Source organism: Girardinichthys multiradiatus, chromosome 5, assembly GCF_021462225.1.
Source record: "Girardinichthys multiradiatus isolate DD_20200921_A chromosome 5, DD_fGirMul_XY1, whole genome shotgun sequence".
NCBI lineage: Eukaryota > Metazoa > Chordata > Actinopteri > Cyprinodontiformes > Goodeidae > Girardinichthys > Girardinichthys multiradiatus.
Genome location: NC_061798.1, coordinates 40,811,859 through 40,829,970, shown reverse-complemented (window position 1 = coordinate 40,829,970; position 18,112 = coordinate 40,811,859). Strand labels below are relative to the sequence as shown.

The 18,112-nt window shown below is 39.4% G+C and overlaps 2 protein-coding genes across 3 annotated transcripts; both read left to right on the top strand.

The window, feature by feature from the left end:
• The first annotated feature begins 1,405 nt into the window (after positions 1-1,405).
• On the top strand, positions 1,406-7,600 carry alkbh5 (alkB homolog 5, RNA demethylase). Its single transcript, XM_047364330.1, has 4 exons — positions 1,406-2,726; positions 4,688-4,768; positions 4,870-4,992; positions 6,713-7,600. The coding sequence occupies exons 1-4, from the start codon at positions 2,014-2,016 to the stop codon at positions 6,870-6,872; spliced, it is 1,077 nt and encodes a 358-aa protein (XP_047220286.1). The 5' UTR covers positions 1,406-2,013; the 3' UTR covers positions 6,873-7,600.
• Positions 7,601-9,781: 2,181 nt separating this feature from the next.
• Positions 9,782-17,694, top strand: mief2 (mitochondrial elongation factor 2). Of its 2 annotated transcripts, XM_047366605.1 has the most exons (8): positions 9,782-9,972; positions 11,236-11,394; positions 12,032-12,197; positions 12,277-12,374; positions 13,902-14,078; positions 14,194-14,357; positions 14,611-14,763; positions 16,141-17,694. In XM_047366605.1, the coding sequence occupies exons 2-8, from the start codon at positions 11,257-11,259 to the stop codon at positions 16,640-16,642; spliced, it is 1,398 nt and encodes a 465-aa protein (XP_047222561.1). In that variant the 5' UTR covers positions 9,782-9,972; positions 11,236-11,256; the 3' UTR covers positions 16,643-17,694. The 2 variants fall into 2 exon arrangements, with proteins under 2 accessions (XP_047222561.1, XP_047222562.1); XM_047366606.1 differs by lacking the exon at positions 9,782-9,972 and having other exon boundaries at positions 11,257-11,394; positions 12,011-12,197.
• The last annotated feature ends 418 nt before the right edge of the window (positions 17,695-18,112 follow it).

Here is an 18,112-nt window from a genome sequence, read left to right as displayed (position 1 = left end):
GAGGCCTTTAAAACTCCCAGCCTGGTTCATCACTCAAAACCCCAATCATGGGTAAGACTGCCGACCTGACTGCTGTCCAGAAGGCCACTATTGACACCCTCAAGCAAGAGGGTAAGACACAGAAAGAAATTTCTGAACGAATAGGCTGTTCCCAGAGTGCTGTATCAAGGCACCTCAGTGGGAAGTCTGTGGGAAGGAAACAGTGTGGCAGAAAACGCTGCACAACGAGAAGAGGTGACCGGACCCTGAGGAAGATTGTGGAGAAGGGCCGATTCCAGACCTTGGGGGACCTGCGGAAGCAGTGGACTGAGTCTGGAGTAGAAACATCCAGAGCCACCGTGCACAGGCGTGTGCAGGAAATGGGCTACAGGTGCCGCATTCCACACGTCAAGCCACTTTTGAACCAGAAACAGCGGCAGAAGCGCCTGACCTGGGCTACAGAGAAGCAGCACTGGACTGTTGCTCAGTGGTCCAAAGTACTTTTTTCGGATGAAAGCAAATTTTGCATGTCATTCGGAAATCAAGGTGCCAGAGTCTGGAGGAAGACTGGGGAGAAGGAAATGCCAAAATGCCAGAAGTCCAGTGTCAAGTACCCACAGTCAGTGATGGTCTGGGGTGCCGTGTCAGCTGCTGGTGTTGGTCCACTGTGTTTTATCAAGGGCAGGGTCAATGCAGCTAGCTATCAGGAGATTTTGGAGCACTTCATGCTTCCATCTGCTGAAAAGCTTTATGGAGATGAAAATTTCATTTTTCAGCACGACCTGGCACCTGCTCACAGTGCCAAAACCACTGGTATATGGTTTACTGACCATGGTATCACTGTGCTCAATTGGCCTGCCAACTCTCCTGACCTGAACCCCATAGAGAATCTGTGGGATATTGTGAAGAGAACGTTGAGAGACTCAAGACCCAACACTCTGGATGAGCTAATGGCTGCTATCGAAGCATCCTGGGCCTCCATAAGACCTCAGCAGTGCCACAGGCTGATTGCCTCCATGCCACGCCGCATTGAAGCAGTCATTTCTGCAAAAGGATTCCCGACCAAGTATTGAGTGCATAACTGTACATGATTATTTGAAGGTTGACGTTTTTTGTATTAAAAACACTTTTCTTTTATTGGTCGGATGAAATATGCTAATTTTGTGAGATAGGAATTTTAGGTTTTCATGAGCTGTATGCCAAAATCATCCGTATTAAGACAATAAAAGACCTGAAATATTTCAGTTAGTGTGCAATGAATCTAAAATATATGAATGTTAAATTTTCATCATGACATTATGGAAAATAATGAACTTTATCACAATATGCTAATATTTTGAGAAGGACCTGTAAGTGGGACAAAATTAGCAGCATTGAATTTGGACGCCAGAGCGCCCCTCCCACAAACTGACAAATCACCAGTGAGCATGCGCAGACCCTGTGCAGGTTACACGAGTTTATTTTCAGGCTTGTGCTTTGAGACGGATTGAGGAGGTGTACCTAGCTTAGCGCTCATTAAATAATGTAGTTCCTGTGTTTTCAGATTTGAAGGATAGATTTGAAAAAGCTCCAAAGTATCCAGCTTTTGTTCGTGACATGTCGCTACGTGGTTTGTCAATATTTCCAGGCGGCGACGGACTGACCAAGCCAGGCTAGCCAAGCTAACCAGCCATCAGCTAACACCGTTAGCCTCTTCGCTTTCTTGACAGAGCGCAGAGTGGCGTTGACGCAGTATTTAATCAAATCTGTCTTCGTTTTCCGAACTACGAGAAGTATCCACTGCTACACTTTAAAAAAAAGAGTAACACTTAAATGCAAAGACTAAGCGATGAGTCTTAGCTAACATTAGCTACTTTTGTGCGCTTTCTGTTGCTTTGTGAGAGTTATTGGACTCGTATAATATTTTTTCCGGGTCTAGTTTGTCCATAACAATCAAACTGTAGTAAATCTGTGCTGAAATGCAGCATTGAAGCCCGTTTTTTGTGTAATTGGGAACCCTTTTTGCAACGCAGCGGTCATATTGTTTTGGCCGACATGGCAGCCAGCGGATACTCTGACCTCAGGGAGAAGCTGAAGTCCATGACTCCGCACCGGGATGACTATGGGAACAAAATCCGGGCGAGTAACGGCAGCGGGAAGGGTCGCAAACGGAAGTATAGAGAGTCGGAAGACGATGAATACGAGCACAGCGATGACAGTGCTGACCTCCGGGAGCAAGAGGCCCGCCGGGTGCGGAGCAGCGTCTTACAGTTGAGCATCTTCACCCCAGAGGAGTGCGCCCGCATCGAGGAGAAAATCGACGAGGTGGTCGCCAAAGCAGAAGCTGGACTGTACCGGGAGCACACAGTGGACAGAGCGCCTCTCCGCAACAAGTACTTCTTCGGGGAGGGGTACACATACGGAGCTCAGCTGGAGAGACGCGGGCCGGGCCAAGAGCGGCTGTACCGCAAAGGAGAGGTTGACGAGATCCCGAGCTGGGTTCATGAGCTGGTGATCAAGCGACTGGTGTCCAACGGGGTGATTCCCGAGGGTTTCGTCAACAGTGCGGTGATCAATGATTATCAGCCAGGGGGATGCATTGTGTCCCACGTGGATCCCATGCACATCTTCGCACGGCCCATCGTCTCCGTGTCCTTCTTCAGTGACAGCGCGCTCTGCTTTGGCTGCCGCTTCCAGTTCAAACCGATCCGGGTGTCAGAACCGGTGTTTGTCCTGCCTGTGATGAGAGGGAGTGTCACAGTACTGAGGTGAGTGTGCTCATCTCATTTATCAGATGCCTTAGTTTACAGTCATATTCAGTAAATTAGAATGTTATTGACAAGTTCATTTATTTCAGTAACTCAGTTCAATAACATAGAATACACACAGGTTGGTGTTTTCAAGCCTTTTTGTTAAATATGGTGATTTTCTATTTACAGCTAATAAAAACACGGCAATTAATTTCTTAAATATTGCATCAGACTAATAAAGATTTTTAATACAGAAATGTTAGCTTCATAAAACATGTTTAAATAGCTGCTTAAAAGGTATTTTCAAAAGACTCATGATCTGACAAAGAAGCCTCATTGTAACGCATATTTCGATTGATTTAATGTGGCTGTATGAGGCCTTGCAAAAGCAATCATATCCCATTAACCTTTTCATATTTTGTCTCCTTACAAAAACAAACTTGAATGTATTTCATTGGGAATTTAGGTGATGGCCAACAAAAAGTAGTGCATATCTCTGAAGTGGACAAAAATGAATACATGGTTAAACATTTTGTAACAAGAAACCCTGAAAGTGTGAGCAGCATGTGTATGTAGCCCCCTTTGCACTGATATCACAAAATAAACTAATTTCATTCAAAAGTTACCTAAAAGCCTGAATGTGTGTAATTTATTCTCAGTATGAATACAGCTGTCCTGTGATGACCTCCGAATTGTTGTAGAACATTAATGAGGACCAAGATACAAGCCTGGCAGGTCAGTTTTGAGATTGTAGAGAGGTTTGAGGCAGGGTTGGGTTTTAAGCAGTATCCCAAGCTTGAAACATCTCAGAGAGGATCTCAGTCCATCACCTGAAAATGGAAATTATATTTCACAACTGCAAACCTTCCAAGACATGTTGGGTTTAAATAAAAATACAGAACTGGCAAGGACAACATTGGTCAGAGAAGCAGCCAAGAGGCCCATGGTAGCTTTGGAGGAGCTGCAGAGATCCAATTGGATCTTAGGTTGGACAATCTATTGGCAGGACACATATGAGTCATGTACTCCACAGATCTGGTCTAGAAGAATGTTTGAAAGAAAGCCATTGTTGAAAGACAGAAGAATCCAGACTTAAAGTTAGCCAAAATCCATGTAAGGGACATAGCAAATAAGTGGAAGAAGTTTCTGTGGTCAGATTGGACCAATAATACATTTTTTGACCTACATGCAAAGCACTCTGTGTGACAGAAAACGAATTCCCTGGCCTAAACACACTCTCTCAACCACGAAGCGCGATGGTGGCAGCATTTTGCGGTTGGTATGTTTTCCTTTAGCGTTTATCTAAATACAGGGCAATTTTAAAAGTCTTTACAGGCTGCAAATAACTTAAGACTGGCTCAAAGGTTCACCTTCCTGCAGGACAACAAAACAGAAAACACTGCCTGGGCTGCAATGCATTGGTTTAAATCAAGACATATTGATGTGTTAGAATGGCCCAGTCAAAGTAAAGACCTCAAGCCAGTTGAGAATCCATGGCAATACTTGAAAATTGGAACTTTCTCCAACCTGACCGAGTTTGAACTATGTTGCAAAGATAAAAGCCACGATTTTCAGTCTCTATGCACAATGCTGGTAAATTCATACCCCAAAACATTTATCACTGTAATTGCAGTGAAAGGTGGTTGTGCCAGGTAATTAGAACATGGCTTCCTCTGAGGCTCATTTGTTAGATTAAAAGGTAAATGTTTTTTTATTGGTCTGATGTAATCTAATCCTAAATATCCTGTTTCCATTAGCTGTAAGTGGAAAATCATTATGACTAACATAAATAAAAGCTAGGAGACACCAGTCTATGTTAAAGTAATACATATATTCTGTTTCACTTAGTGAAATAATTTACTGAAATAAACCTCCAATAATATTCTAATATAATTAGATGCACGTTTATTTACTAGCTTGTGTTGGCCTATCACTTTAAACCCACTAAGGTCACAAACATTATTTTCTTTTATTTGTAGTGGCTATGCTGCTGATGACATTACTCATTGCATCAGGCCTCAGGACATCAAGGAGAGACGTGCAGTAATCATCCTCAGAAAGTAAGTCGGTGCACTATTCTTGAAAGGCAACATTAATTCTGGTGAAATGAACTATCATTCAATGTTTTAAACTTGCGTACTCCACCACTGTATGTTATCAGAACTAAACCGGATGCCCCCCGGCTGGACTCTGATAGCCCTTTAAGTCCATCTCCTGCCCAGAGACCTGCACCTCTAAAAGCCAAGCGCTCTCATCGAAAAGCAGATCCGGATGCTGCTCACAGGTATTTACCCCCCGCTTTACAGACAGTCAATATGAAGGATTGCAGCGATGAAAACAGCTCCTGCTCAGTTGGCCTCTTTGTAAAATTGTACCCTGTATTTAATAATTATGCGATATGTTTCTCACGTTGAGTATTTTTGATCAAATGTAGAAGTAAGTAATTGTAAAACCGTGTGTATAATTTTTGAAGATCTTGAAATGACCCAGATTTCCATTACTTGTTGAGCTTTTACCTATTTGGACCAGCTGACTCTTATGAAATCTAGGAAATTATGACCTCAGATGAAACCAGAATAACAAAGTGATTCGCTGGTAGATATGATTTATTGGAGTACCGTAACCTCATTTCTTTGCAGTAGACAATTAATGGAAATACAAAATTACTTTAAATCATCAGTTTTCGAATTGGGTATGTCCCCCAGGTTGGTATGAATTGTTTCTTTTTGGACCCAAAAGAAAAAATGGTATGAAATCACCAAAACTGCAATGGTACGAAATGGCAGTTTACTTATCGGACCAATACCGATATATAAAAAAGTGACTAACTTCAGCTGATACTATTGTTAATGCTGATATATCGTACATGCCTGCCTCTAATACTTGGTTTATTTTTTTTTTTTCAAAAGAAAACGACAGCTATCTTTGATTCAGTGACGATGCATTGGGGAGAATAAAATCAGATTTTTCTGACACCCATTAAAGCAGTTCTTCAATTCCACAAATAATAGGATTAGTAATTAAATTACATTTGCCTGCATATTCTGGAAAATATCTAGAAGATGCACTTCTGTGACCTGAATTTTTTGGAAAGACCCTGAACTTGTTCCATAAATGTGATGAGGCATTGTTTACATCAGTCGAAGGCAGGATCCAAATCTGGTCTGATTTATTTTTTTTACATTTGTCATTGGACCTGTGAAGGCAGTTGTAACATTTTAAATTGCATTACAGTATGGCTAAGGCACACAGGGGAGGGGGGGGGGGGGTCCCGTTTTGACTCTTTGTCAAACTTGGGTTGATAGAACCTCCAAATCTGCTTCCAAAGTATTCTTAGGAACTACAAGGCTGCTCGTGAGTTTAGCATTTTATAGATTCTGCTCATTTTTGTTGTCGGTTTAATATCAAATCTAGAAGTGAGATAAGGAAAACATTCTGAACTGTAAAATATGCAGTCCCTTATTTGTAAATGCCTACAAAAGTATGACCTACGGATGACCTACGAGTGAACTGTTGAATTGTTGTGCCTGTATTGCTAACTGTTCATGTGTGGAAAACTTATCATTTATGTTGAATAAAGAAGTGAGATTGGTCCAGATTTTTTCCAAGGCTCTAAAGCACGGTCTTGTTAAAGGGCTAAACGTGGTTATTTGTCAGGGACACTCCAGTTATGGATGGCGGTGATGGTTGATGTGGAGCGTTTGAGGGATAGCCTTGGCCGTAGTAGAAGAGGTGTCTTTAGTAGAATCTCCCTTCATCAGCGTCAAGCTGCAAACAACCTGAATAAATAAAAAAGTGTCCAGTGTTAAAGTTCAGTAGAAATGCAGAAGGTGATGTAAAGGATTAATCTTCCAAAGCTTAAATTAAGTTTCGTCTTCTAAGTAAGCTTTGCACCTTATTTTTGTAATGGTCAAAGTAGGTAACGCCGTGTAAGTGTGTAATTGTTTTCAAAAGTTACATTTTTTTCAGTGTATCTCTCATTATTATTTTATTTTTTGAACCAGGCCGAGGGTTCTGGAGATGGATAAAGAGGAGAACAGACATCCTTCGTTGTCCCGGCATCGCCGCCACAGCGTCAGCTCTGAGAACTACCGGAGGCGTGATGAAGACCACGACAAACACCAGGAGAGCTCAGGGCGAAAAGTCAAAATGAGACGTCACTGATCGCCTCTTTGACATGCACGTTCACATACTAAAATATCCCTTCTCCTTTATGTATGTCAGTATTGTAACTTCATTTGATCAATCATTATTTTAATGGTCCAGTTTATTCTGGCGCAAGAATCACAGTTAGGTTTCAGTTTTAATTTGAGTCTAGAAATGCTTGAGTGTACATTTGTTTTGCTGGCAGACAAAACTGGCTTTTCTGCTGCTTATAATAAACCTCAGCTTACTCACTACAGTAAGAGTCTGTTGTTTAACAGTTCAGTTAGTTTAAATTAAACATTTCTTTGTGTTAATAGAGGATCAGACAAGGCATGTATTTTTTTCTACCTTGAGAACCGAAGAGATGATGTATGTATGGACTTGTACAAAAGCAAACACAAGCTTTAATCTAACTTCATAATGTACAATACGTTAATGTACAGTCTTTATTTGGGGGGTTGCTATGGAGACTGATTCTTTGTTTTTTTTGTGTCCTCCACATCTGCATTTCAAATCCGTTACCTTTGGTCCATCTCAGATCTTCACATTAAGCTCCAAATTGCAGTTTTAAGTTGCGGCATCTGACACCCATTTTGACCCATTTTGGTGGAGGTGGTACTGGAGCTAAACGAGTGCTTTGTGGAGGGCAGACACGCTTCACCCTCTTGTCTCAGTATACGGTTGCTGTATACTTTATGACATGAGCCAGGTCATTCCTGTTCCTTAATAAATCCACTTTTTCCTCATTTTAGTGACATTTGGGCCTGTTTTAAATTTATTTAGGTAAAAACACTTGTGTTTTTTTCTGTCTGAAAACATTTGCTCACTTGCAGTTTTCTATGTAAACTAATGTCTCGGTTTCTTACCAATACCCATATTTGGGAGAGGCTCTCCCTACCCGACAACTAGGTTAGTCTGGAGTTACACATGAATAAAAATAACCTCGGGTCACAGGAGAAATTGCTTTCTAAAAACAAGATGAGTGTAGCTCTGCTGCACTTGAGAACTTGGTTAACGGTTATTTTCACATGGTGGTATGATTAGGAAATGGTGTGGTGTGAAAAGGTGCTGACTGAAATAGTTGATTAGGCAAAGCTGAAAGTCGGAGCTCATTAATGACAGCTCACACTATGTACATTGAAATGAGTGATTGCTTTTTACATCTATATTTACGTTTTTAGATCCAGGAGAATTTCCTGTAAGTCAATTGTTTGTAGGCCTAATTTGACACTTCTAAATGCATCCAGTTGACTTTTGCTACACGAATGTCTGTCAAAATGTATATAAATAATCTCTGGCTTGAGCTAGGTTTAATGTCCAGTTTGGACTCAATGAATCAGTCAGTATTTATACATCAGGGTTTCTCAACCCAGACTAAGTTATATAAAATAAAAAAAATAGAAGCAGTATGTTAAAAACACACATACACACATTCATGCTGATTGCACTATTCCTGTTTTGCATCGCCTAAACATAAAGCCCTGGCTGAGAAACCCTAGAGCTGCTGCAGCTATATGCACCACAATAGCCATAAGTGTTCATTTTCAAACTGATGGTTAAGAAATAAATTTAAATTAGGATCATAATAATTTAAGGTAATTCTTAAAAATAAAGACCGAACCTAGTAGGTACTTTGCATATAATTCTAATTGCTTCTTAATACATATGTAGAATTTACTGAAATATGCCTTAGTGTTATGTGTTTGTAATACAAAATAGGCCATCACAAACATTGGATAGTGAGCAGCTTTTCCTTTAGTAAATGGAGCTATAGGACATTTTAAATGAATTTAATATTAAAAGGATTGTACTTCCGGAATTACACCACTTGATCTTTTGCAGGTTTTTGCCTCAATACAACAGCAAACTTCAGTGTATTTTAATAGGATTTTATGTAATGGAAAATCATTCCCCACAGCATGATGCTGCCTCTAGGTTTCACTTTGGAGGTGGTGTGTTGTTAGTTTTCCACCACATGGAGCAAATACAATATCGGTTAAAACAAAAGTTCATATTTGGTCTCATTGGATAGAAGCAAATATTTTTGCCAGGTGGCACTTTTCCATAAAGATCTGCACCAACTGGCTAAGATTTGAGATGACAGGAAAGAGACATGATGTATGTTTTTATTGGAAAATAAAAGTTGAGTACACATAGTTAAAGGCAGCATTCGGGCTGTTAACAGTTTAATCCAGGAAGAACACAGAAACAATGGGCCTGGTGTATCTTTTATGGGGAAAAAACAATTATTAATAAATTATAATAACTGGAAATACTACACGAACACAGAGTGGCAGAAGAAAAAAAGCATTATAAAATAAATAACTTTAGGCAGAAGAAACATTTCCAGGTTACAGTTTTCATAACATAAAACTTTGTGAAAACTACTTACATTAGATGATGTATTAGAACAGTGTAACGTGCTTCCAGTGACAAGATACACTGATTACTGTATATTCGTTTTGACGTCCAAATGGCTCAAAAGATAGAAAACAACCTCAGAACCATGAAGCTTGTGTGCAAACAAGAAGTCTCACTTTAACATGAACTGTCTGCTGCATTTTGGTTAAAAGGTCCTTGTTCATTCAGTCTAGTAAAAGTAACGACACTTCAACATATTAGTCAAATAGACGTAAAAGGTATGGCCCAGTAAAACTACTACTAGAGGTAATTTTTTTTTACTTAAGTAAATGTAATTGCTTAAAAGTAACTAATTACTACCCACCTCCGCTTAGTTTTATGTTTTATAAGTAAGGACATTTTGAAATTGTAATGGACAGCTACATTTTTTTGAAATATGATCAGCATTTTGGATCAATACGGTTCGTTGACTTGACGCTGTTGCTTATTCTACGTCGTTTACGTTGCGATTTAAAGCCCGGAATCTAGTCATTGTATTACTACCCCCTGGTCACCAGAGGGGGCTGTTGAGTTTGGACAAACATAGCGAGGGGATTTATCACAAGAAGAAGACAAAGCAAACAGCTGTTAGCTAAATTGTTAATATAGTTCATGACAGAAGTGTTTTTTTTATTGAAAAAAAACAGCTAACGACGTTTTTTTGACCAAACGCCGATGGTTTGAGGATTCAGGACCACACAGCTCTCTGCAACGAGTGGTCAGTATTTTTAACATCTAAAATCACTTTTCTGTCATTGACAGCTAACGTAGCTAAGTGGCTAAACATTAACTGTCAGAAACTGGCAGTTAACGGGGGTAAAATAAACAATATTTTTGTTATGTTAGTCCCTTTTACTGTCATTCATCTCCAGAGTTACATGTTGTCAACGATCAAATAAAATATTTGGTTCGCTCTTTATTGCATTTAAAAGAAGATGGAGCCAACAGTGGATGTTTGCTATCAAAACAAGACATCTGTAATTGTTTTTTCTTCAGTTTTCTGACGTTGACGACCTAGCCACTGTGAAACTGAAATATAAACTCTCATTTGGAAATCTCTCATTACACAGATTATAACTTTGCTGGAAAGATGGTATTACGTTTAACTCAGCTTAGTGTGACTCTATTAGGTTTATCTGGACCTTGTTCTTCTTATCGAAATAGAAGCCACGCACTTTTGTATTATCAAAACTAATGTTTTAGGCTTATCGTTTATGTGTGGATGGACTCACTCGTCTTCTTTTGTATACGTTTATCTCCATAAAGACGAGGTCAGACATTGATCAAACACACTCCTGAATTGTCTGACATGATATTATTAAGCTGTTTTGTTACAAAACATTTTGGTAAGTCAAAGAAAGACAGAAACTGCTATGACATGGCTGGCTTCTGTTTGATTCTCTGAAAGTGTATAATGAAGCAGCACTCTGGCAAATTCAAAGGATGATGGTATCACTCCATGCAGGTGTCTTCTGTTTTAATTTGTTGGTCATCAAAAGCGAGGCTGAGCACAACTGAACATGTATTTGGTTCTTAGATTTTTTTTCCAACTCTAATCAAAGAAAGTTCCTTGGTTCTACCTGATAAACACGAAAATCAACTTATTCATTTTAAGACTACATTGGATCATTACTTCTTTACCTTTAGCCCCTTGGAGACTATATGAAACTTTTTATAAAGCACTTCATTTTCAAGACCTAACAAAATCCTCACCTGAAAAGCAGCAGGATCAAAAGGCCGAACCCACAACTGACAACTGATCCGTGTTTTTGATTGGTTTAAATATTGTGAGATAGATCAATTCCCAAAAACATTTACTTGAGAAGTTGTCAGACTTGCAGAATTGTGCATTCTGGAAGTTAGAGAAATGTAAAAATTAAAATAAAAGATCGCACGTCAAGCACTTCATATTCTTCCTGACATTTAATGGCTTGTGTTTCTTTCTGTTCTATTAACTTGGGACATTTTATTTTTTCCAAAGGCTAACCACAGAAAGGAAGCCATGAACTTCCAGAGCAGTCGGAGGAGAGGAGAAGATGGCGTTGCCATGGTGATTAACTTCCTGCTGTCCAACGCTCGGCTGGTTCTGGGAGTCGGGGGAGCTGCTCTGCTGGGCATTGCAACGTTGGCAGTTAAAAGAGTAAGTGTTCTGAGGTTGTCAGTGCCACATCATTACGTCTTTGCCTGTGTTTGTCATGCTTATAAAAATGCAGGGATTTGGAGGTGCCGGAATGATGTAGGACTCTCTTTATTTTCACTGTTGAGTTCAAATCAATTCAAATGTCTTTTTAAAACCAGAAATGCATGCTCAGTGCGAGGGATTGCTGCAAAGTCAGCGACACAATGCAAGTAACAGCCCACTGTCACTTCAAGAGTAAATGCTGAAAACCTTTTAATTAATTTGGATAATAAACTGAAAATTGATCCTAGTATCAAACAATGAAATCAAGTTCAATGTATGTAATTGACTTGGAATCTGCTTTTATAACCGGATGGAAATGACTTTTTTTGTGTAGTGCCTTGAGACCACAAGTGTTGTGAACTGGCATTAGATAATCTTTTATTCTAAAATGCCATTGTTATGTTGTATAAAAGACCAGAAAAAAACACCTTTTTTTTCATTTTTTAATATTGGATATTGTTTACAAATAAGCATGCAAAGCACTGCAGGTTTATGGTGTAAATTAGTTTCCATTTTTGGTCTTGCTATTTTGCATATTTTACATTTAGTTAGTGCATCTCCGTCTTGACAACAGCAAAAATAAGTTTGTATTTAGCTGATCGAACGCGCAGGCCGTGCGGCAGAAGATGAAAAGGTGGAGCAGAAGATGGTTGAGAGCTGGGAGGAGCTTAGTTTAGTCTCTGCTTCTCCAACGCTCATCAGGAAAGGAATACAGGGTGTTGTAATGAAGCACGTCTCCAAAGAAACTAAACAACAGAAAGGTATGTATATCTTAAAAGGCACAAAATGTTTGCTTTCCTGATTTTAGCCCACTCATGCCAGCTGTTCTTCCTTAACCAGATGATCTCTGCCAAAACCTTGAAGTATCCTCTCCTGACGTTCTGCCTAAACCTGAGGCAAAGTCCAAAAGGCTACAGCTTTGTGTGCTCACGCTGCAGGTACATTTCACTTTTAAACTACTCAAAACCTAAACGATGAAATCAAGTTGTAGCTGCTCCACAGTTAAGAGCTTTTCTTACTTTTGGCTCAAAATATATGCATGTGAAATTTATTGTTTTTGTCCTTTCTGAAGAGAGGAATCCAGAGAGATGTGTGACTTGATTACTCAAAATACAGTGTGTAGAGGAAGAGAACTTGAAAGAGTTTTGATATACAGTAGCTGGCAAAGTATCTACCTGATCACAAGCTAAAGAAGTTGCATTTTATACAAGTCATCACCAATTCTGGACATTTTAAAAGATGCTTTTTAAATGAACCTTGAGTTTTTGTTATGGCCATTCGAAACCAAGCTCCAAAGACCTGCAGAAGTCTCTATGTCAGACAGCTCATCTATCTAAGAGTTATTATGGTGCAACAGGAAACCTTTACGTGTGGGTTGGTCATTGCCAGGTAAGGTAGGCTGTCTGGTGTCATTTTCTCGCTCTTCTACTTAAATGTTAAAGGTGAGATCTTTGGGTTATTTAGAACAACTAGCAACTAAACTGAATTATTATAGCTCTTTGCTACTGGCAAAATAATAGCTTTCCTGCCAAAATGTTAAGAATATTCTATTACATGCAAGAAAATGTATACCCCTAAAACATTTCTAAATTCTGTGACATTTCAACTATGACATTATTTTCTGTACTCGGCCATACGGAGTTGTACATAATTATGAAGTGTAGAGAAAATATGTAGTTTTCAAAAGATTGGTGTACATTTGTGTTCACTGCCCGTCCCCCAAACTGTAAACAGTAGGAGACGTGACCATCCACCTAAACACACGGGCCACACCAAGAAGGCATTAGTCTTTAGGTGCTGAGGAGATCCTCAGCTCAGGTAGGACAATCTGTAACTCAAGGGAGACGGCAAATGTTAAAGAAGTTTGTCGGGTCAGATGAGTAAAGTGTAACTTTTTTGATGGCATAAAAAATGCTGTGTAGCAGAAAACTAACTGTGCATATCACCCTAAACACCCCCCTCCCTATCATAAAACATAGTGGTGAAAGTATCATGGGGTGGAGATGGGTAGGGACTGTTCTAACATCTTGAACTAAAAACAAATTTTTGGCAGATAAATTTGAAACCATGTATAATTTTGCTTGCACTTCACAATAATTGTGAAAACGTTTTGGTCTATTACATAAAATTCCACTAAAATGCTGAAGTTTGTGGCTGTAATGCAACAAAATGGTATAAAATTAAAGGTTTATCTACTTTTGTAATGCACTGCATTGTCATCATCATTGGCATTATTTACAGAACATGTTTTTTATTTTTGCTTTTTTTACTAATTACTTTAAACACTATAGAAGTCATACACACCTGTTCTACATACGTAAATGGACGAAATACTGTACTTGTTTAACCAAACAACCTCAAAACTTGTGAAGTACTTGTTCTGTGTGCTTTTTATCTTTGAATTATTGCATTTGAAAACATGCAGTGTAAAAGATTCTGGTTGCAACCTCTTTAAAATTGCCCAGGAGCGTCTGCAGCAGTATTATTCCAGCAGGGTAGTACTGGCTCCAAATGAGGTGAAGAGGGCTCAGTCTCTGGCTCTGGATATCTGCACTGAGATTCAGGGCTTTCTTCACAGCCGTCACCCAGACATGCCTCTGGGAGAAATGAACCTTGGAGGTTCTCTCCTGGATGATTTGCAGGTAACTTTAAAGAAATTACAATTTCTTTCCTGTTTGAAGATGCAATTTTCCATAACTTGTTCTTGAAGCAGGAACATGTAGCCAGAATGTTTTTAATGCGTGTTTTTATATTTAGGTGGTCAGTGCAGACCATGCATGTCTGCTGGTGCCTCTACAGCTGGAACCTACATTGTGGCGTCTTATTCCTGGGGAGGAAACTTTGCTCACACACCCTCTGCACTGGATGGTCCGGCGGGTCAACCTGGAATATTTTCCGAGAGGACGCAGTTACTGGGACAGGTAATCGCACACAGATTAAATAATGTCTAAGTGTGTGAAAACCTTAATTTGTATTTTCACAATTTCTTGTGGTATGAACTTATAGTAGATTCATCTTAATAAACCTAACCTCAATATAACCTCTGTTAGTTGTTGATTTATTTGTACCCATGTATGATCAGTACATTAATCTATGTTGGAGGTAAAAACAGGGGATGCTCCCTGTCAAAATGTTCAGTCTTCGGGTTGACATGTCTGCCTTTGGGTTTTGTAGGTACTTGGTGGGAGGTTACCTGTCAGCAGAGGCTGTTGTGAACATGTTCAGTAAGGCTGTCATGGAAACCGTAAACTGGCCGTCAATCAGCGGCCATTTGGACTGTCTTGTCAGACCGATACTGGGAGGTCCAGACCTGAGGCTGGAGATCCGGTGTGTTTGTGCTTTATGGATTTTTTGTTGTTTGCAGTGTTGTTTGAAACTTGTTCTAGTTTCAGGGAGCTTATCCTACAGCATTTGTGAATTAATACGTTGCATTTTAACTGTTTAACTAGTTTACTTTTTGAATATTGAATTCACATTATACGTTTTTCTTACATTCTTATCCTTACTTTAGCATATTCCCATTTTTTTAGGGACTAAAATAAAAGAAAATGGAGGAGCCATATTCAAAAATATGTGTTTCAGTATTCCTCCCTTGAGTGGCCATTATTTACATTCACAGCTTTTGTAAGTTTGCTTTAAAAGAGCATCATACAATATTTAAAACAAACAAGAAATGATTAAAATAGTTGACATTTTAATATCTCATATTAGCTATTGCTGCTGCTAGCTATACCCACCATCTAGCTGCTAGCATAACAAACATGGCGGTCTCCATCTGTATCTATAGGATCCAGTAGATCCTTCTCTTAAATATAAGATTTCTGAATGGTTGCCAACATTTCCAAATTGAACATATTACCTTTAAAAACAGAGGTTGAAAGTTTAAAAGGATAAAACTGATCAACTTTCTGAATTTTTTTTTTACCCTTCCTGTTATCTGCTGACATTCTTCTCTCACAGCCTGATTGAACCCTTTCCTATTTTTACATCTCTGCTTCCACTGATATCATGTCAAATATCACAATTATACAGAAAATGCCTCAAGTTTTCTTCCCTTGATAACAGTGTTCAATCTAAAGAGTTTGTTTATTTGTATAGGGCAGGGACAAGTATATAGTTTGGGCAAATACCATCAACCTTCACTAACAAGTTAGTCTTCCATGTCTGTTCCTAGACGGGCTTTTTGTTACATAAAACAGTGAAATCATGGTACAAGATTTAAAATGCAAACGCATATAGTGTCTGCAACCTTATACTGCTTAGCATCTTCATATTCCTCAAGGCATCGGTGAATGCAAGCCTCTGGGTCCTTGCAGACATGCCTTTGCCTTTAGTCATACTATTGTTAGCTCGGCTGATTGACCACATTTCACTCGGATTTGCAGTTTTCAAAACAGCCTGAGCTGCAAGAATCTGAGCTTTACTCTGCAGAGTCCTAGTGGACTCTAGGGGATGGGTACAGATGACACAATTTTGACATCACACAGACTTTCTGGTTTAGCAGAAAGTAGAGAGGACTGGAAGTATAAATTAGACTTCAGATACTTGTGTTTACTGAAGGGAAAATATCTTATTTTTGAGTTGACCAGGCGCTTACCAGTAGGAGCTGATCAATTGGAAAATAGGCATATTTTAGTCACCTTCTGATTGATGAAATTATAAAATGTTAAATGCTTTTACGCTCCTGTTTTTTAATTCCTTTAGGCCTGAAAGCGGAACAGAGAGCATCGATCAGCCACTCTTCATCTCCATGTTGCCCGTCCTCAGGGAGAGTGATGTAGTCCTGACGGCGCAGCCCGAGCTCACCTCTCCATGGGTAAACGCCTGGCACCTCTCTCTCTACCCTTGGGAGACCCAACGCCTGACTCAGCTTGATGCAACTGACGACGGCTGCCGCAGACTAACACTTAAAGTCCTGAAGGCTGTCTGCAAACTGAGCCCACCTCTACGACACCTCAAGACCGCCCCGCTGGCCAATCTGATCCTTCACCTCAGCGACAGCGAGAACGACTGGTCCAAGAACAGCCTGGATGTCAGATTCCAGCAGTGTATCAATGAGCTGATTGGTCATCTTGAGCAGCAGGCGTTACACAGTTACTTCAAACCGGCCGTCAATTTGCTGAGCGATCTGTCCGAGGATCAGGTAGACCAGATGGGCTTTATGCTCTACTGCGCGGTCTCAGATCCTGAAATACTGCTTATTTGACTCCCTGGATTTCCACAGACATTCAGAAACTACTCTGATTCAAAGAGGTGCAGTCTCTGTGACATGGCAGGTAATGTGCTTACAAGGCGGCTGCAGACCTGATGGTTAAACTTGGGAAAGTCCCAAAAATAAAGGAATGTGCCAATGGAAAAAAGAGGAGGACAAAATATTTATGTTTTGGGATGCACCTTTGCTGCTGGTTTTTGCATTTGTTTTTGCACATTTATGAATGAAATTAAAGGCTTTCGTTTTCTGTTTGTGCTTTGATAGCAGTATTGCTTCATGATTTTTAAAAAATCCTTTGAATACTCTACTTATGCAGAGCAACAGAGAACCTGTTGAATGCATCCCACCTCTGGAACGAGAGTTTAAAAAATGTCTTCGATTCTCATTAGGATTTGTTTAAATTCATATATTATGCTCCATCATTTTCTTGATTTACTTCATTTTTGACTTAGCTGCCTATGTTTAAAGGTTTATTAAACACAAGCATCGTCATTTTATTTATGTTTTAAATTGTGTGAACACTGAGCATATTTAATCAGTGTTTTTGGTTGGGTGTTCGATTTGTGTGTTTGGATGAAAGAAGCAAATAAAATAATGATGTCTTATTTACTCTATTATGTTTTAATCTATCTACAGCTTTATGCTAAAATAATAATAAGAAACATTTATTTTTTTATTTTTTTTCCACAACTGTAATAATGGTACTTGTTGTGCCCACCATCTTACTGTGTTTTTTAAATGTTTTGGAACATTATGGGATTGACCTTGAGTTTTTCAGGTCTAGATAAGTATGAGAGAGCGATGATTTGTGTCTCCAGGCTTTATTCCATATTCAGATGAATTCAGTGTTTTAATAATGTGTTATTCTACAACAAAATCCACCTGAAGGCACTTTAAGAGACATGTCCAAGTCATATTCATGTATATAGTATCCATTTTGATCAAATTCCAGTCAGTCCAATTAATTCCAATACAATGTAATTATAAACAGTTAAAAAAAATTTTAAAGATAGAATAATACATAAATAAAAGTATTGACGTGTACAGATATGACTGAATCCTCAGTTACCCTTAACGGCATCATGTTGTGTTGTCTATAACCTCCAGCCTGTCGGTGAATGATCTAAATCATTGCTTTCACAAGTTTAATCAGACACTTAGCCCCCCCGCCCCTGCTGCAAACGCTCTGTCTTTAACGCCTGACTGCTTTTCTTCAGAGAACTTAACACCTTTCAGCTCTTAGCAATCACCAAGCCCCTCTTGTCCCGTTTAACACAGTGAGGAACAAGCTGCGAAAGGCTTCAGGTCTGGATGGCATCAGCACCAGGCTCCCGAGATGCTGTGCAGATCAACTGTGTGGCATCATGGGATGAGCCTGAAGCTGAGTCAGACATCTGAAGGACCTCAGCATCTACAGGCCAGTTTCACTGCTCTTGCATCTGAGGTTGGTCCTCGAAATGTTGG